The sequence below is a fragment of the Anoplopoma fimbria genome, chromosome 20, assembly GCF_027596085.1.
Source record: "Anoplopoma fimbria isolate UVic2021 breed Golden Eagle Sablefish chromosome 20, Afim_UVic_2022, whole genome shotgun sequence".
Taxonomy (NCBI): Eukaryota; Metazoa; Chordata; class Actinopteri; order Perciformes; family Anoplopomatidae; genus Anoplopoma; species Anoplopoma fimbria.
Window position 1 is genome coordinate 10,728,320 of NC_072468.1, and position 20,743 is coordinate 10,749,062.

The following is a 20,743-nucleotide window of genomic DNA, read 5'->3' on the forward strand; positions in this document are numbered from 1 at the left end:
TAAAATGTAATAATTAAATATTGACTTACATTAATTTGCAGGGAGCTTAGCCTAACTTTAAACCAAGCCTTCACCCTAAAATGTAATGGTTTAACATTTATTTGCAGGACAATAAAATGTATAGATTCACGTTATGGGGACCTGCGTTCTGTCTCCAAAAAGTAAGGCGTGTCCCCACAACGTGACTGTGTAAACAGATGTGTGTACCCACAACATGCGTTATACACGCCCACACACACTCACAGAGAGAGAGAGAGAGAGAGAGAGAGAGAGAGAGAGCGAGAGCGCGCTCCTTCCCTCGGTTTCCTGGCAGAGACGGGTGTGTGTGTGTGTGTGTGTGTGTGTGTGTGTGTGTGTGTGTGTGTGTGTGTGTGTGTGTGTGTGTGTGTGTGTGTGTGTGGATGGATGGTCAGCAGTTGAGTCTCCAGCTGCTAAGCGGAGTGGAGCGCGCAGCGCAGCCGTCGCGTCAGACTCAATCCTCCGCTGGACTCGTGTCTACTTCCACCCTTCCATGTGAATGAGAATCTTCTGTTTGAAGGGAGGACACAGAATAATGGAGGGGGCGCGCCGCACCGTGTCTTTACGGGGACTTTTACCGCTCCTCTTCCTCACTGCGCTGCTGGAGCCCGGGGCTGCCGGTGAGTTGCGTGTTTTTCCCTAAACTTTTTAACAAACGCTACGAGCTGCTAACGTCAGCCATCACTCTGTCTGAACCGAACTCGGGCAGTACGTTGTAATGAGTCCGGGAAACGTTTGTGCACGTAACGCGGAGCAGCGAACAGCCAGGCGCAACAGGTGACTCACCGCGGCTGAGACACCGCTCAGCTATGCTCTGGTTTTACATTAGTTAGCGATTAGCCCGGTTTCAAGCAGCACACGTGTGTAAAGAGAGCACATTGAGATCTCTTCCACTATGAGATAATAACATCAGCTATAGTACTCACTTCCCTCCATAAAGCTCGATCAGATTTGAGATCTAGTAAAAAAAGTTATAATTCGGTAGAAGTGATCATTTATTGATCACTAATTAACTAACTTCCTCGTTAAGATGTTCGTCTTGACACTTCATATATTATCCTCCTGCTGCGCTTCTTACAGATATGTCAATATGCACTACGTGTTGTGCATTATTTACATACAAATGTCAAATGTTTGGTGTCTATGTATCTTCAATTTATTGGGAGTATTTCAACTAGAATTTAAAGTTAAGGTTTGATACACAGTTTGATTTTGTTCCTCGGTTCCTGCACGAATTTAACTAATAGATATCACCATGGAACTTCCCTCGTTGATTACTTACATTAAGGCAATTATGTTTCGCGTTTGCAAGTAATATGCAAATTTTGCATTATCTTACCAAATGGGCACTTATTCTCATACATTACCAGACCTAAAACCTGAACAGTGGGTAAAACCAGGTTCAAAATTCTTGTTTCATTTTGTCACATTGACAGGTTGAGAGTCAAAAGTTATCAAGGGAACTTAAGATATCTCTTTGTATCGCTCCATGAATCAGAAAACACAGCGAACAGGCAATATTTAAGTAATACAATGTTGTACAAATCAGGCTGTGAATGATATATGAACACACCCCGCTGTAAAAACCTTCAGAATATAGATAGGAATGAAACTGGAAAGTTTGGTCTATGTAAGTGCTACTGAAGTGGAGATTTATGGCTCAGTGTCTAAGAGAAAAATAGTTTAGAGAAAACTGCCTTTAAAGATATGTTTTGTAGAATTACAAACATTTTGAAGATGCTACAGGTGAATAAGGTAAAAAGAAAAACAATAGATATCCACCATGAAACTGAAACTGAAATTGCAAGTTTTCTGAAATGTTATGTTTAAAATAGGCAAATGAAGCATTATCTAATGGTTACTTTTTGGTGGATTTACGAGAAATGTAGTCGGATGTATCTTGGACGAAACATCTCTCAAAGTGCATGGAAAAAAATAAAAAAGATTTCGCCCGGGGTGTCTCCCCTTAAGTCTCCTTGTAAGTGTGTGCAGCGGCCGACACTTTCCCTCCTCTCTACGCTGTAATCCCATGTGTTAACAGTGGTTATTTAACAGACTTGGCCACTTTCCATCTGTCATACCAAACCCCTCCCATTTCAGTCAACCACAGAAACCTCCCCTCGCTTATTTATTTTTTTATTGTGACAGGTGGGTAGATTCAACCCAGCGTGGTAATGACTATTCTGCCTTGGTTGCTGCATTCTCTGCCTCTTCTTCTTCTTCTTCTTCTTCTTCTTTTTCTTCTTCTCCCCCTCTCTCTCTCTGCTGTTTGTTCCTGCCCTCCTCCCACGGTGCATTGGGCCTATTTTCAACCTGGAAATCCCACATACCAGAAGAGACTGTGTGGTCCTGCTTGCATTGTATATGTCACAAATAGACACCAACACACGCAAAAGAAGACATTTAAACTTCCACCCACCCACCCCCCCCATGCTGCCCACCACCACGCTTAACCACCACTCTCTGTTATTCTGACTCATCTGGAGCACCCCGAGCAGCTTGACATTTTGGTTTATCCAAACACCAGTGAGGGACTCTGTTGTTGTTATTTTTAAAAATCTTTTCTTTCTTTGTTTGCTTTCAATTGATGTCGATAACCGACCGCTCTGTTGGCTGTCGCAGGAAGGTTCCTTCTTCCTTCCTATCCAGGGAATCTTGTTTTCCGCGCAGGGGCCACCACCCCGCGTGTCCTTTTTCCGATCCCTGCGCTCAGCCAATATGGTGACGGGACGCAAGCTTTCCTGAAGCTGTCGATCAAAAGCCAAGGCTGAAACCAAAACGGGAGGCTGTGTGAAAAAGGGATAAATGGATAAATGTGTTCTTTTGAGACATGGAGAGATTGTCATTGTGGGTGATTCTTTGATTCATGTACACGTTTCTTATTGGAGATGCAGAAGAATTTAGCAGTTAGAGAGATTTTTCTACTATGTGAAATAGTTTTTAATTTAGATGACGGTTCCAATCCAGTAAAAACATACCAAAGAAACTATAAATCCAATGTAGTTGAACATACACTCTTCATTTATTATGCTCTGATGAAGGCCACCAGGAAACATTAGCACTTTTGTTTTACAAGGAGAGAATAAATTGGTTTTACCTTTGGGTATTCAACTAAACTAACTTTATGAACCTAGGTTTACCAACACAAACAAAACTGGGAAGGCACATCCTCGTAAAGACCTGAGTCCTTTATTACCGTTAGCAAGGCCTATAGTTTTTTTGTAAATGTATCATTAATCACTAATGATCCGCCTCAAGTTTCTCGCCAAACACAACATTTTACAAGACAACAGTCAAACACATCATGATAACGTTACAATTTACCTTTCCTTAATACTTGGTGAATAGAGCTTGAACGCATCTAACGACAGTCAACACAACTTCCGTTAATGTTAGCTGTTAGCTCCGTTATCTAGCCAAGCAGGACTGTGCTGCCCACCGGCTGCTAACAGCTAACGTTAACTATCAGCGAAATGCTCTCCCAACCTCGGGGACAACGCGGATGCTGTTATTCTCCAGCCCTGATCCCTGGTACTTGTGGTACCCTAGAAAAAACAAGAACCTTCACGGTTTTTTTTTGGCATTGACTTGGTACCAAAGTATCAGTTCTGTCCTGCAAAGCCCCAAGTCCCTCTTGGGTTTAACACTGACTAGATTGTGCTTCAGTGCGTGGAAAACGAGATCAGAGAAGGGGTCACCCACTTTAACCTCACTGAAGTGCTTCCCTTTGATTTTTTAGCATATTAGTCGACTTCCCCTTGCGCTCTCTCCCCTCTCAACTCGCTTCGTCGACTCCCGTGAGAAGGAGGATGGATGGAGGCGGAGGGAGGGAGGGAAACCAGGAAGAGCGAGTCAAGGGGAGGGAGATAAAGATGGGGAGGAATGAGAGGATTAGGTGAAAGTTGGAGGGAGTTGTATTAAGAAGGAGTTGCGGAGGTGGTAGGATACATTTCAGGAGCAGAGAGAGAGAGCTGGGCCGCCTGCTGTGGCAGTTATGTCGCTCCGCGCAGCCTCTTGCCAGCCATCCCCCCTCGTTTCAGTGACAAGACCGGACCTAATAGAAGAAGAGGGATTCTTATTTCAACAGAGATGTTTTCATTGCACTATTCCAGAAAGTGTCATCTGTTTTAGATGGAGGAACATTAGCTTCTCACACACAGGGATCAAATGTGGACTAAACAACTAAATAAATAGTAACGGGGCAGTGACGCATATCATCCTCCACATTGCAGAGAGTGATTTCCACTTGTGTTTCCTCCTGCAGAGACTTCTCAACAATATTATTAATCAATTATTATATATTATTATTAACCCATTATAACTGTGAACAGATTTTGTTTCAAATATTGATAAATCCTGAAAGACATCCCATTTTCCCCACCGAGCCTTTCCAACTTTAAACCACCGAAATACAAAAGTCTCATTTAAAAAATTGCAAACTCGTCTAACAAAAACTTAATTGCTCATGATTTGATTCACTCATAGTAAGAAGCCAATTGACAAAATTTGTTTTTCACAAACTTAAAGTGGCTCTGGTCTCTACTAGACTGGGCTTGCCTGGTGTGCAGATTTTTTTCCCTTTTCCCTTTCCCATTTGAGCTGTTCAGAACAGTCTTTCCTGTATACGGGTGATAAACTGCTGTCAAGTTTCCTGTCTGTCCTGCTGTCCACTGTGAGCTCACATCCTCAGTGCATTTCCAAACCGCTGAGGATGTGAGGAGAGGGGATAGAGGGGGGCATTCCAGCTGATGGGATGTGGGGCTTGGTTTGCTTTTATATTACAGGGAGTTAAAACAATGATGAGCTAAATTCTGCTTAAGGTAACCTCTAGAAAAATAAGATTGGATTGGAATTTTTATTTGTGGTTCAGTACATAGATGTCGTCGTTGTTTAGATGTTATTATGATGATGACGATTTTAATGGGTTAAATGGAAATATCTGTGTACATAGGAATAGTAAAAAACTAAATGCAATGAAAATATGCTTACCAAGTCTCATGTCTGTGCATGTAAATGTGAACCTACATGTTTTGTAGCTTTTATGCGAAGCTAAGCTAACCGTCTCTTGACTTGATATTTACCATATAGACATGGTATCATTATCTTATATCACTTGCGGCAAGAAAGCAGATATGCACATTTCCCAAGATGTTTAACTCTTCTTTCAAATGGCACAGGAATAGGTTAATTTTTCCTCATGTCATGTGATAGAGTTCCATCCAAGTCCTCCAACCCATAGGACCAAACAGGCTGTTTGTTCCTACTCTCTAGTACAACCTACTGCATCGTAGTTTAGGTTCAAGTATGTTTGTCACATAACTTTAGTTACGTATGTAGGTCAACCTACATTACCAATGTGAGGTAAGTTAACCACTGAAATACACAGGCGACGTTCCACGTCACCTATAAACCAGGTTTTTTTTATCTGCTACACAGACTTAGAAATGTATATTTTAAGTGGTATGCTGTTTGTATCTCTCTTTTTTTCGTATTACTATAAAAAAAATAGCTACAAAATATATGCCCTATACACTTTTTGCCACATGCATCATTTTTTTATCGTCATTTCAGGAATTTTTTATTTACTGGTGCGTCTTTGTCTTAATGTTAACTCTTTTCTTCACCTTCTCTGGTGCCCCAAAAGTGAAACAGGTAATTATTGATGTTATTCATTGGTCTGACAGCCAGACAGAAGCAGGTCACAGAAGAACACAAAGAAATCTCTCATAACAATTACAGCCCCTTCAGGAGCCATCAAGAGCGTGGTTAAAGACAGTCCACGCTTTCCTGTGACACACTGAGGTCACCGTTGTTTTCATACTATAATTCTAACACATGGAGTAGCAGCAGGGGAAAAGTGCAGCCGTAATAAAAAAGAGAAAGTCAAAGCACTTTTGCAGCTGGAACAATGACCCACAGACTTTCATGCGCAGTAACCCTTTAACTTTTCGCACCAGCACAATTGTGCTGGTGGGATTTCAAAGTAAAGGGTGTAAAAGCTGCGGCCTTTAACTATGACAGATCAACAGCGCTATTGTTTCATCATGAATCTAGAAATGAGGACATTTACTGATGATTTCCTTTTGTCCTAGTTCACCCTTTGAAATGATTGATGAAAAAATAATGTCTCTTCTGTGCATAACAGAGTCAAATGGAACATTTTACACATTTACTGCAATCGTCAAAACTTTTTCCAATGATAGCAGTTGGTCATAGAAAAAGCTAGGTATTATATATATCCCTGAACATGCTGTCCTCTATCTATTCATGTACAATTATTTGCTGTGTGTTTAAAACCTTTAGACAAAACAAAAAAAAAAGAAATTCCAATTGCCATTAAGTGTCCTCAAACATTTACTATAGAAGCAGTTACGTATTAATCGATGGCATTTCTAAGGTGCCAAAATTATTCAAACTCTGGCAAGTCACTATGACACCTGCCTCCCCCTAACACCACTATTTATCATTAAACTGCTTCCAGTCCTATTGCTAAGCTAGGTAACACACATCCCAACTCCAGATCTGTACTTAGAGGTTCTCTTTATAAGATAAGATAAGATAAGATAATCCTTTATTAGTCCCGCAGCGGGAAATTTGCAGATTTACAACAGCGCAGAGTAAAGTGCACACAAGAGACATAGCAGAAGAAGACAAGCTAAAAATAAAAATAAAATAATAAAATAAAAATGAAAAATAAATAAAAACAAGTATTATAAATAAGCAATAAAAAAAAAAAAACAGTAGAAAAAACAACAATAACTGAAATACTATATTTACAGACAGAGAAAAAAATGGAGTTCAGAGTACATCTATTGCCTCCACACAGCTTTAACATGCCGACTGCTGAGCCGGCTGCTAGAAGCTAACAGTGCAAACAGCGGCAATGATGCTGGCAAAGCTTACAGTGGTCACCTGAGGGGGAACAGGAGGGCTTATCCCCAATAACTGCTGTATTACCACAGTGCAGAGCGGCGGCCATTAGCCAGCCAGTCAACGTATCCTCCTACAACATTTCATTGATATCTTACATAATGTTTCTCCTCAGAAACTCAGTTAAGTTTATGCAACAAACATACTTTGTTAGGTTTAGGAAAAGATCGTGAAATACTCAATTAGGTTTAGGAATAGATAGTTTGGTTTAGCTTAACCACGGAAGTGCAGTCAGCGAAGTTGCACATTACCTCTATATTAATGCTCTGAATCCCGTAAATAGAACCTTTTAACACATCGACAACAGATTGATATGTTACTTCTTATCTCATTCTTGAAGATGAAGTTAAAAAGTCACTTTAAAAGACACATGTACCCACAGACAGAAAGAGTGAAAACCAAGCAATCAAAGCCTGGGTTCAAACAGCTAAGCAGAGTTAATCTTTTACCAGCAAAACAATGACCGACAATCAAAAAGCTGATAGTAAATGCGCTATTAATGTGAAATCAGCATCGCACAACAGTACAATAAAGATTAATCAACATCATATAAGACTTACTGAGCTCACTGGCTGCACGGTGCAACTCTACCCCTGTTAATCATTCACGTTTCATTCCATCTCTGTAGCACTTTGCTGCACTAAATCAGCAGGTTTTTATTTGTCTCTGAGGTTGTGCGTGGGTGTCAGCGCCCTGCTATTTCACGCTCTCAGCCTGCCTGACTCACTCCGTGTGACGGAATGTGTCTTGAAAGTATATTAACTGTGCTTAATGCACACCAGCTTACACACATCCACCCACAGACGTACAACCCTAGCAAGGAAGTCTTAAAAGAGAGTGTGTAGAGTTTGACAACACAAGGGAGGCTAACGAGGCTAACTCATGCGAGTCAGACCTCTGGTTGGGTTTCACAACTCGGCTCTGCAGACACTGCTGCCTTGTCAAATGATTTAGCGATAGCACTGACTGCTCTGCATGCAGTTGTTTTGACTGTCTTGGATTACGGATGTGACGGAGGCTTCTGTTGTTGTTTGCAAGAAAGGGGGGATGTATGTGCAGATCATAGACTGTATATATATATATATATATATATATATATATATATATATATAAAAAAAAAGTGAACAACAAAAGTGTCATTGTGGCGTCACCCAGTAGGTTTGTGGAAGATATGGAGGACTGATCTGCTATATAGATGGAGCTGAGCAGCAGATAAAAAATGTTTTTGGATGCTAACGAATTAATTCTTCCAAATCACAGAGGATTCAAATTAGCTATCTCATTTGTTTTAGAAAAAAATTGGGATAGACATTTTTTTTTTTCAGAAAGACAGAAGAAAAAGACTCGGGCTAAAGCATCTAGGGGAACAGCTGAAAACTTGGGCGTCAACTGGACTTCAACCACTTGCTACTGTTTATTACAACTACAAGCGTAGGAAAGGCTGATATACATGGTGCAGAGCTGGAAGAGTACGTCGTTCTGCTCAGTGAAGCTGGACAGGGCTTTTAAACTCAGACCTCCCAGGTGAAGGAGGGTTTCTTCTGCACCCTCCTACTTCACCCACTCTGTACGTCAGCCTTACCTGAACTCAAAAGCAACACAGAGAAACCTTCTTTACTTCAAGTTCAAGCTCTGAAACTCCCAGTCTGACCTTTGTCTCTTACACAGCCTGGGCCGGACCATCGGTCAGCTACCACATCCAACGCCTTCCAACCACCACAGGGCTACAGTATCAAACAACGTGACCGTATCTCAGGGGAAATTATGAATCACAAATGCAGATTTTTTTGCCTGTCAAACATGAAAAGAGCATCCAGTAAATGAAAAACAGGGGACGCCATAAGTTTATGATTAGCCGCGTTAGTCATTCTTTTTCAGAGACCTTGTGAATCATTTGTTACACGGAGTCTACACTCATCTCCTCCATGCTGAAAATCAACCGCATACACAGCAGATCAGGAAACATTCCTCTCTTTGATGCATGAATTAATTAAAAAAGAAGAAAGAAAATATTTATTGCATCTTTCAGGAAATCCTTGTACACAGTGTTTTTATTGAAATCATTTTTAAAAGATTTCTTGAGGTTTTGGGGTTCATGCATCCGAAGTGGTTTGGATGTAAGAAATTGCTGTAGCTGGTATGGGCTGCCTATTGATTCAGCTGTGGTGGCCTGTGTTGGTGGTTCAGTGTGGCCGTAGCCTATTTTCGTATGGCTCAATAGTTTCCTTAGGCCCCATCCAGCACATTTGAGGTGGTTGATATAATCAGTCAGTGCAGCCCGGTGGAGGTGTTTCCCTGGTTGGGGTTGTCTGTGTTGACAGTGGGTAACAGACCTGGTTACATTCAGGCAGCAGATGCTTCCCTGTGGGTTCAAACGTACTGTGTTGTGTACAGTATGTAGTTTACAGTCAGGATGCACCAATAGATATCTATCTATGTGTATATATATACATTTTGTGTGAAGTTAGGAGAGTGGTGTTAAAGTCAAGCCTGATGTTGCTCTCCAAAAATCAATGATGTTAGTCTATCGTTATCAGCCCAAAGCCCAGGTATCGGTATCGGGACTGAACAAGTGTATTGTGCATCCAGACCCGGTGTCAACCTCTGGTTCTGAAAATTCACGCCAATGAGGAAGTGTCTTAAACTTGCATTCTCTCTACTGACCAGCAGAGAAGTCAGATTGCATGGAAGTCTGTGAGATAATGACTCTACTTCTAACTTCATTTATTAGCTCAGTAAACATTGTAAACATGAGTTTATAGTCTCAATCTCTAGTTTACAATCTTGTTCAATATGTTAATTTATGATGTTAATTTAGTAAATTATGGTCCATTTAGGGTTTAATAGACCGTAAAGCATGCTTTAAGGCGGACTTACTGTGATTGACAGGTCACTGTCGCTACCAGAGCCGTATACGCCGTCACCTCACGATGACTACGTCCACTTCTTATATACATCTATGATCCAGAACACAACAAATATGTTTCCATCGCTCTTTGTTGCATACTTTATCTGTTAACCTCAACCTTTTTTTATGCTTCAAGCCAGAACAAGAATTTTGGACCAAAGAAGTGGCATTAAAATTGCTGAATTTGCCGTGTGAGAACAGCACTTGCCTGAAGCATGAAGCTAACCTGATGGATACTTTTGTGTTTATGTTTTGCAGGTATGCCCCCTTATTTCCAGATGAGTCAGCTCTGTAAGTTCTGCGATGTGGAGCTTTCCTCCTGCAGCGGCACAGGGACCTGCATGTCCAACTGCTCCATCTCATCCACTTGTGCGGACAGTAACGAGGTCTGTGTCTCCATCTGGTAAGTATCCGAGAGCAAAACGCCGCCTTCATCTCTGAGATGGGATTTAACCAAGATCGCTAGATTGATCTCAAAGAATGCAGTTTGAACCATTGCAACTCTGCTCTGCCTTTCTCTTAGGAGGAAGAACGAGACGGACTTCTCCATTGAAACCCTGTGCCATGACCCGTCCAAGCCGCTCTACGGTGTAATGCTGGACGACTACAACAGCTCAACCTGCGTGATGAAGGAGAAGAACACGACGAGTGGGATGGCTCACATCTGCTCCTGTACAGAAGAGGAGTGTAACGACCAACTCTTATTCACCCCCGGTGAGTGAATGATGAAGCTAACGCCCTCTACTGAAGTTAAAGCGCCACTTATTAGTGTGTTTATTTCAACCATGCATTAAATGACTATATGTTATGAGAACGGGGTCACTTTTAATGAGGAACTCAGAGAATTACATCTCCAGTTGCCCTCAGCTCTAATAGGCCTTTTAGCATCTTTCAGCTCACTGTTTTGGTTTCACTTCCGGGTAAGTCTCAGTGCTCTTATCAACTTTGTCAATGGAGAAACCTCTGATTAATCCGCTGTATACTATTTTCAGCATCGAACAACAGATTAGCAAAGTTAGCGACTAGCTGGTGTACATAGTGGAGCTTTTAGCAGCTACGTAACCAAATAGAGAGTTGGTGGAGACAGAAACAGAGCTATAGAAGCTGGTGGTTGGAAACACAAGTCCAAATGTTACAAATTTGCTACAAATATATAGTAAGCATTTCTTTTTGAAAAGCTCAGTATTTACCTAAAATGCTGGTCACTGTAGTCTTTAGTAATCAAACATGTTGACACGTCAAATTTACAACCAGTTCCAACGTCTCACCTTCAGTTTCAATTTGTCAGTTTTTAATCAAAGACGTCTAGCAGATAGAGGGTCATTTTTTTTATTGAGAGAAAGTAATCAGTTATAGAAGGAATTACAGAATTGCCATTATATGTGCTTTAAACCACATTTGCATAATCTTATTTTCATCCTTTTTGGGTGCAAGTCAACTCATCCGTCATATCCTTCATGCAATGTGCGGCCGTCTCTCGCGCCTCATAGAAAATTAATATAATCCATCAACTTCACATATGTCATGGATTTGGTGGATCTCCACCTTAGACCGTCTTTTAGTACAACTAAAGGCTTATTGACTTCTATACAATGTGTTTTTTTTTCAACCAGAGGAGTCGCCCCCTGATGGCCATTAGAAAGAATGCGTGTTTAAGGCACTTCAGCATTGGCTTAACTCTTGGTTGGACCCTTGGTTTAGGACTAGAGATATGGATAAAATTGGATCAGTCTTACTTGCGCTTTAACTGCTTTAGCTTCAGGACACAAAACAGATATATAGGTGGGAGGAAGAGCAGATGTAATTATTGAATTTTACTCCACTGTTGATTTGTTAAAACAAATAACCATGTACAATATGTCAGCCTCATCCTTTAAATAAATGCTTGTTTATTTACCGCTGCTCTGAGTGTATTGACTCCCAATGCGGGTAGAAAACAGACAAATTGTGCTAACTGCAACCAGGTTCCATCAATTTGACACTTGTTTACACATTGGATCTACATATCTGGTTGACTAACTTTAATACTGTTCTGATAAATCATAGCAGAACGATACATATCCAGCCCTTTCAAACGCTAAATGAGCAACCAAAAGTGCTTGTGTTTGCCGTTCTATGCTGTTTAATTTGCGCCATGTGGTAGTTTATCGCTGCTTTCTATCGTCATTCTCCTCTCTGCGGTCGTCCTACCGCCCCTCTCCTCCTCCTCCTTTATCTCCAACCGCTGACAAGGAAACTGTGTGTATAACGGCATGTAAAGCTGTTTCACATGCGTTTCAGACGTCCTTTTAGGTCTCACTGTGGTTTCGCTACTGTGCTGTGTAGAACAACTGTATATTGCGGCGTCATCACAAACAGGAAGTGGAAAAGCGATGCTTCGCATCACACGTAAACACCGGTCGGGGGAATCCTTAAGACAGGCAGCTGGGTTTGTCAGCGCTGTGTGTTTGGCTGCTGAGAAGAAAAGTTGATTGCCTGTCTCTGTCTCTCTGTCTCTCTGTCTGTCTGTCTGTGTGTGTGTGTGTGTGTGTGTGTGTGTGTGTGTGTGTGTGTGTGTGTGTGTGTGTGTGTGTGTGTGTGTGTGTGTGTGTGGTGTAGACCAGCCACGCTGAGCTCAGACATATGGTTTCCTGTCTGTGTTTAACTCAAATCAGAAACATCTCCAGCACATGGTGAACTAGACACAGAACACCTCCGTAGCAACTGATTTGGTCTCGTTTATAAAGTATTTAACATGTGTAAATGTCAATAACACATGCCTAAAACTAATTTGTGATTAATCATACGCATATCTCTCATATAGTGTTGGTTAATCAATTCAAGATGATGAAGAAATGGCAGTTTATTTTAGGCCAAATTAAATTATCTCTCCTTTATAGATGATACCTGTTTGAAATTGGGTCTTGATGGTTTGTCGTTTTTAAAAAGTTGGTCCCCAGATCTTAACACTAACTTTATCTGCCATACATGTATACTGTATGGCCTCCTGCTTAGGCTGAAGGGTAAGGACACATTTTTATTTATTTTTTTCAGAATAAAGACTTTAAAAGCTCTGTTTACCCAAATTGCAAAAATAACCCATTTCTCTTACTTCCATGTCAATGTAATTAGTTTTGGTTTTATCACTCAAGATTTTCAGATAGCCGTCTGTTATGACCAAGCTCACTAGGGGAAGGGAAAGAGGAAGCAATTTAAAATCCATAAAAAATAAATGGTTTGAATAAAGTTGAATAAAGAACTTACATTCTCACAAAACACATTCAAGGAGGCAAACAATAAGGGTTAAAACGGATCGGAAGATGCTCTTCAAATTGAAGCCTCTTAAAACATTTCCTTAGAGAAACTAAAAACAGATATAAAAAATGAACCACACTTGGCTGACACCGAGATAACAGGTAGCCCCCCCCCCCCGCACCCAGTGTAACAAAGAGAAAGGAATTTCTGTGTGTGCCACCAGTTAAACAATATAAAACTATGCCTGGTGCATCCCCCAGGTAGTTCAAGAGTCCCTCGTTAACCTCATGACTAGTTGCATGGAGTTGATACATCAATTAACATTCACTTGTAGCTTCTCAGTCCCCAAATTGCCTCCTGTGGATTGGATTGGAGATCAGGAACTCAAAGACAGAAAGGTGGACATCTCTACAGTCGACATCTCCAACACGCTGCAACCGACCTCTTCCTTCTCATGTACGTTTCTTGCAGTGGATCGCATCAGATTTGTACAGGCGTACCTAATAAAGTGGGCACTTTTGATGAACGGCGGATGACTACCTGGCCGAGTCTGGTTTCAGACCCCTGAGCCGCTACCCCCATCAATGACTCATTCAGAGATTCAGGCCTGGTCGAGTGATGTGCATAGCGATTACTTGTTGGGAGAAGCTGTCGGCCAATCTGGATGGATTTGTCACTCGCCCGAGATTGGTATCCCTACAGTGATCCATTAGCATCAAGCATCAAGACAAACTGGAAAAAGGGAAGCACTTCATACTAAATTTGGCAAGTTCAGTAGCTCTATCAAATGGAGTCGTTTCTGTAAATAGAAATCTATCTTTATTTCTGTCAGTGTGCATCTCTTACTGAAACACACTCACACACAGACACAGAGCCCTGAGGGTAAGGGTTGTGGTTCCTTCCTCCCATTGAGGACACAAGCAGCAGGAAGTCCTTGTTTGTTTACTGGACCACTGCCATGTCTTATTCCTCCACAAATGCCTCACATTGTTCTCCCCCAGAGTTACATTTTTATGACGTGCCTGTAATAGTGTTTATGCATGCGGTTTATGGCTTGAGAGTCAAACGGGTGGATCCTCAAGTGAGCGAGGGTGTTTGTGCATTCAGATGCTATAAAGTATCGACATGATGGAGTGAACGTTGTGATGCCGCAGCAGCAATAGATTAGAGTTCACAGTGGACAGCTCTCAAGAACAGGGCCGAAGAGAGACACATTGAAGACGTATCGCTTGGACCAAATTGGTAGGCGATGAAAGTTGTCGTGCTGCCGGAGCGCAACTGAACGTCGGTCTGCCACTTTTGCTCTATAAGTGAGGAAGTAAAATATAAGCAATTAGCATAGTACAGTCGCTATTCATATACATTTATTTGAGCACTTGAAGATCCAATCATCTTTAAAGCGTATGTCACGCAAGAGAGCCAATAAAAAAAAAATGGAATGTTCAAAGTTGTCACATTGACATCTTAGGTGTGTTAATTGATTTAAGACAATCACTCATGCATCTAGTAACTTGCAAGAAAACTTTCCACATTGAATGTTCTCGGTATCTTTGAGCGGCACAGTGAATTAAATCTTCTCTCAGGCTATAGCTAGCAAACTGCTTCATTTGCTCGGCACAAGACAAAAACTGCACATAATGTGCGTCCGTCGCAGCCAATCAGCATTATCGTTCATCAGTGCGTGGACTTTGATAAAGATGGGATCCATGTGCTCTCACTCTGAGAGACCTGGGCCTCTGTGACACGGCAGTTGTTTCTAATTAAGATCCTGTAAAGATGTAAAGATGATTCAGAGCAGACCGACCCCGCCCCCCCCAGCCAGTGTCAGTTACACATGTGTTTTGGAGCTCATGAACATAGTTTTTCGGCGGGAAGGGGAGGCTTTGAGGCAATACCGCCTTGTCACAGTAACATGCTATTTGTTTTAGTGCTGCATTTACAGCTGTGTTCTTGTGAAAGTCAATTCTACATGCTTGGAAGGAACACTATGTGAGGAATGAGACTGGAGGTGGAGCTGATTCATTTCCGACATGGATTCCTTCACTTTTACAGTCGGCGTTTTTTGGGCAGACGTTGCCTGATCTCCTCCAAATCGTTTCATGGCTTATTTTGAAATCCTTTGTGATGAATGAAATCTTCCTCATGACACGATGAGGGGATTTTCGATGATAAGAAAGAGATAAAAATAAAAAAGGGAAGAATAAATTAAAAACAGTTCTTGGTGCAGCCGACAAAGAGGAAGAGGAAAAGATGGATATGGAGCAATAAAGGAAAAAATTGCTGTTCCAAGATCTGTGTTGTTTTTTTGCCTTTCCTATTTTTTACAGTTCCTCCTCAGATGTGTAATCTTGGCTTGCTGTCAGTGAATGGGCCAGTCATTCAGTCACACAGCAGACTGCTTTATAGGGAAGCAGCCCAACTGTTAGATGCATGGAAAGGAGGGAAAGAAGACAAAAAAAACAGAGACCACTGAGCTGGGATGAGGAAGTAGACGGAGAGACAGAGCGACTGAGAGATGTTGGAGGGAGGGGATGGTTGCCATGACAAGTAAATAGTGAGTGTGATAATCACTTTTAGTCGGTGTCACCAGCCTCCCTGTGGCAGAATTCCTCCAAGCTGCTCCAACATAATATGATACCAGCCTGGATAAAGGCAGGTTATTTATAAATGTTTACGAGAGTAAAAACTCCACAGGGAAAGATGGTAAACAACGAGTTTCATGTTGTAAAATGTAACCCATACATAATGTAAACATACTTAACCTAAGGAGCGCTTTTGTGTGCCGCACAAATATTTAAAGGTCGAAAAGAAAAGTAGAACTGGACGTTTGTAAATAACTAAAAGCGGTAGTTTGGAGTAGGGTAGCATGTATACTCCTGTGTTCTTCGAGGTAAAATAACAGATTTTGTCAATGGAGTCCTGTAGCTTTCCCCGTCGAAAAGGGCTGGCAGCATAATACACATAGAGCCACCTAAAAAAATCTGTGTAAGTGTTTGCTATAATAAACATTTTGTCAGTGCTTAATCTCCAGGTCCATTCTGGTTGCAAAAAAACCAAAATGGCAACAGCAAAAAACCAAGATGTCAACAACTCATCTGTCAGAAAACCTATAACAGTGACTACCTACACTACTTATTCAGTCTGTTCTCACAGCCCTAAAGGCTGATGTTCTAAATGAAGAAACCGTCCGACATGGGCCCAGAGAAATGCTTTCATTTTCCTCATAGTGTGAAGACACGTGTAGGCACTTCATGATTGACTTTACGAGAAATCGAGGCACCCAAAGGTCGTCCATGGTGCCGCTAGAGCAGCTTCTTATCAGCACTTAGCTGCTATCTCTAGACATCATCGTCAAGCTGGCAGACACAACATCATCCGTCTCTATATCACTTTCACAGTTGGTTGGCACAAGCAGTCAACATCAGCAATTTATTACATTTGGTTTCGACCTCCTCAGTGTTTATGATGGCTTCCATCAATCCACCCATCACCTGCTTCTAACATGAAATCATGTCTGGCTGTGTCGTTTTGCTCGGAAAAATGGCTCGTTCTTTTTATATCCAACTTGCAACTTTGTTATTCACCAAACAGAGCCAGGATCCAAGTTATTAGCGAACAGTTAGAGCATTTTAGAGCATGAGTCAGAGATGGCGGCGTTTGAAATCCTAGCATTCACATCCTGAAACACACGTAGTGTGTGTAATTGCAAGCCGGAGGCAAGGATCCCTCTATTAGTTGGAATGATGTGTCAAACCTCCCTGAACACTGCATGAGAACACGCTGGCATACTGATTGGAAAAGGCAACGCGAGTCCTGCTGCCAGTTTGTGTTGGCACCGTCTGATCGGCTGTGCTGCTACCTCAAATGAGCACAGTCGTACAATCTAATCACGGTAGAGAAGACGGCGAGGAAATAAACTTTAAACCTCAAAAACCTACAAGCGATCTTAAAAACCCTTAAAGCTTACTCACATGCACAGACACATGGAATTTGAGAAGTGTGTTTCTGCCGGTCGTATTTCGCAACCCTCTTTAAAATCTGTGTCAGTGTTTTTGATTCATTGCATCCGTGGCTTTGCCCAAAGCAATTCAGTGAAATTTACTGCTTTACAATCACACATACACACACACACACACACACACACACACACACACACACACACACACACACACACACACACACACACACACACACTAAACCACAAGATGAAGATATTCCACTGAATATTTGTACCTTGCATGATCACACAGGAGAAGGATTAAAAGAAAATCACTTCTTTAAAGACAGAGGGAAGGTTAACACATGTGAATCAGACATACAGTTAGCTATGCTAATTAGAAGTCCACACACCTGCCGATATTATCTTCATCATCAAGCGATGTGTCTTCATCAAGGAACACGATGGAAGTAGCGTTAGCTTGCTAGCTGTAGTAGTATTAGCTCTGTAGCTTAAATGCTGTGGCTGCTTTTACAATACATTGACAATACAGCAAGCCACACAGTATTGACATTAGGCCTTGGACTTAATTGTGGCATTCTTCAAATTTTGTAGACGATTAAGTGTTAAATAAACCAAATACCACCGACTTCTAAGTAGCATTAGCTTGCTAGCTATGATTGATTGTATTGTATTAATTTGTGTATACTGTTAGACGGTTTAACAACGAATTGTGTTTCACATACTCATAGTTTTTAAAAATCTTCATCTGCTAATAAATGTAGTGACAAAAAAAGTTATTTTTTTCCATCTCAGATGTAGTGGAGTAGAAGCGTAAAGTAGCATAAAATTAAAATACTCAAGTAAAGTAGGAAATAGCTGAATTATTAAAAAACGAAGAAGTAGTGAAAAATGGTCTAATTTATTGAAGTATTCCAGGTTACTTGTGACTTGTTCGGCAACCTTCAAAACTATTTGTAGGGCTCCGTCAAGAGCACTTTAAGGGAAATCTGAACGCAGAATAGATGCAAGTCAACGGTCCGTCCTCCGGTCCTAACTTCTCCTGGCCTGCCAATGTTGCGGATTGGCTCAGGATGGTCATGTTTCCCCTGAGAAACCCAAGTGAGACACTCTTTGAAAGAGAGCCCAGCCTGAGCAGACCAGGGGCCGGGACCGGGGCTGGGCCAAGCCCAGGCAGACAGGCTACCGTCTGTTTTTCTCCCCACTGCTGGAGCTCCGAGGGTTGGCTGCCGTTTTTGTCCGAGCTGGCAGTCAGAGTCAGAGTAGGTAGTTAATGATATAGCTCATGGAGCTGTAAAGGCTGTTGGCAGTGTCCACAGTAGTCCTATTGATGTAGTTAAAAGTCTTCTCCCTGCTGAGATCACAAACTTAAAGATACAGATACATACATACATATATATATATATATATATATATATTTAGTCGTACTCATTGTTAGGTTGGAAAACACATGATTTACATCTTCATGGAGCGGGGAACAGCGTGTGGTTTGACTTCATAGCACAGGCCTTAAGAATGACTTCCCCGTTCTGGACTTGCTTGTTTTGGACTGTTTCGGTATGAGTAGTGGGAAGAAATGCTGCATGCTGCTGCATGCAGAACCCAAAACACACAAATTAGGTGTGTCCTACAAAGACCTACCTTAACACCACCAACTTCTAGAGAAAGTTTGAGGAGTGCTGAATGGAATGAAGGGAATCCAGACGCTGTTTGGGTTCCAAACTACTAATGTATACCAGTTTTCATTGTAATGGATTCCATTGGCCTTCACCTGCACGAGTGATCTAGTGTAACTGATTTCAGCCTTGCTTTACTTAAATTCTCCTACATGCCATATTTCATTGCTATTTCAAGTCTCTGCTAACAGAAACCAAACATTATAAAACAGATAGTCCTGGTCCTTGATTGCAACTGCCTGAGCCAATTTCAAAACTACTGTTAAACACACAGCTTTGGTCTATTGGCTTATTGCTTAGCTTCCAACTGCTGCTAGCTCACATTAAAAGTGTCAAACCAGCAAAAAAATGTAGTGGTTTTCAATGTGAAGCAGTTGTACAGTCGCAGTGTATTCGTCACCCAGGAATGAGCTGATCATGTTTCCTACATCAAAACTATCGCATCTATAAAACATGACACCGCCGATTTCTGCATTATGTGGTGCACACATAGCGGGTTTATCAATATCCATCTGTGTTAATGGAACAGTGTTGGTGTGTTGGAGTTTTCAATTCACATAAAAATTTAAACGCATTTCATTTTTTCCCAGGCAGTTGTGTAAAATAAATTAACCAATATCAGTGAAGAACTTAAAAGTTTGCAAAGTAGATTTAGACCATCTTCTATGGTTATCCCCAAACTGTAGCCAATCTACTGATACTCTACTATCAGCTTTCTTCATTGGGAGGCTTTTACATGGAAGCAGCTGCATTAAGTGTCCTCTAACACGCCTCTTTGTCCCTCTTTTGCGCGGTAACAAGAACTTCTTCAAATCAGCAGAGAAAACACAGCACTCTGTCTCATCTTCCGTCTTGTTTTCCCAGCGGTGGATCCAACTCCGGATGATCCCTTGGTCTCGGTGATCCTGGTGAGCCTGCTACCCCTGCTGGTGATGGGGGTCGTGGTCGCCGGAATGTTCTACTGGTACCGGGCCTACCGGCGACGCGTGAGCCAAGAGTGGGAGAGCAGCATGAAGAAGCGCAAGCCTAAAGCCGGCGGGCTGGACTGCAGCGACGCCTGCGCCATCATGATGGATGACGACGGGTCGGACAGCAGCTCGACACACGCCAACCACTTGAACCACAACACTGAGCCGCTGCCCATAGAGCTGGATATGCTGGTACAGACCTAGCAGCAATTCAGAGTTGTTTCTGCTTTACGCCACCCTAACTTAAATTCTAACCAATGTCATCATTTTTGATACCTTCACAGGTGGGGAAGGGTCGCTTCGCCCAGGTGTACAAGGCCAAGCTGAAGCAGACCACCTCGGATCAGTTCGAGACGGTGGCCGTGAAGATCTTCCCCTACGAGGAGTACGCCTCCTGGAAGAATGAGAAGGACATCTTCTCCAATACGGACCTCCGGCACGAGAACATTATCCACTTCCTGACAGCTGAGGAGAGGAAAGTGGAGAAACAGTACTGGCTCATCACGGCCTTCCACCCCAGAGGAAACCTACAGGTGAGACCGCCACTGTCAGGGAACCCAACATGAGTAGGACAGTATAACTTGAGGGCAGTGGTGTTGAATTATTCAGACCCTTTACCTAGTGGGTAACTTCTATATTTTCCAACCTGGACCCTATTCTCCTATATGTTTGTGTCCCATGTGACTTATGGGGACAACATTTTCTGAAATGAATCCAGTATTAAGGGAGAACCCTGAATAGGCCAGCTGCTAAACGGGCTGCAATGGCTCAGTGCAACCCCTCAGCATCAAGGTTACATGGTTACAAGGTTTTTATTTGTCATTGTACGAATGGGGTCGCACAACGAAATTCAGATTGTAGTCCCACTTTGCTAATGTTAAGTTCTGCATTAAAAAAGTTTTTTGCATTAAAAGTTTTTTACTATTTACTATTAAAGGTAGAAAAATGTCCCCTGTGACTGTTTATATTGTTATATATGATGTCATTAGATTATTGTTACAGGATTTTACTGATGTAGTTGTTTGAGGTGGAGCTTATTTTGAACTATTAA

General features: G+C 41.8%; 1 protein-coding gene across 1 annotated transcript in view; it reads left to right on the forward strand.

Moving 5' to 3' along the window:
• The first annotated feature begins 417 nt into the window (after window positions 1–417).
• The window catches only part of tgfbr2b (transforming growth factor beta receptor 2b), a 32,218-nt gene continuing 11,892 nt past the window's right edge, over window positions 418–20,743 (forward strand). The window contains exons 1-5 of the mRNA XM_054621194.1: window positions 418–638; window positions 10,115–10,259; window positions 10,380–10,570; window positions 19,589–19,884; window positions 19,977–20,225. Of these exons, the coding sequence (XP_054477169.1) occupies window positions 518–638; window positions 10,115–10,259; window positions 10,380–10,570; window positions 19,589–19,884; window positions 19,977–20,225 (1,002 nt within the window). The 5' untranslated portion in view covers window positions 418–517. The remainder of the gene's footprint in view (window positions 639–10,114; window positions 10,260–10,379; window positions 10,571–19,588; window positions 19,885–19,976; window positions 20,226–20,743) is intronic.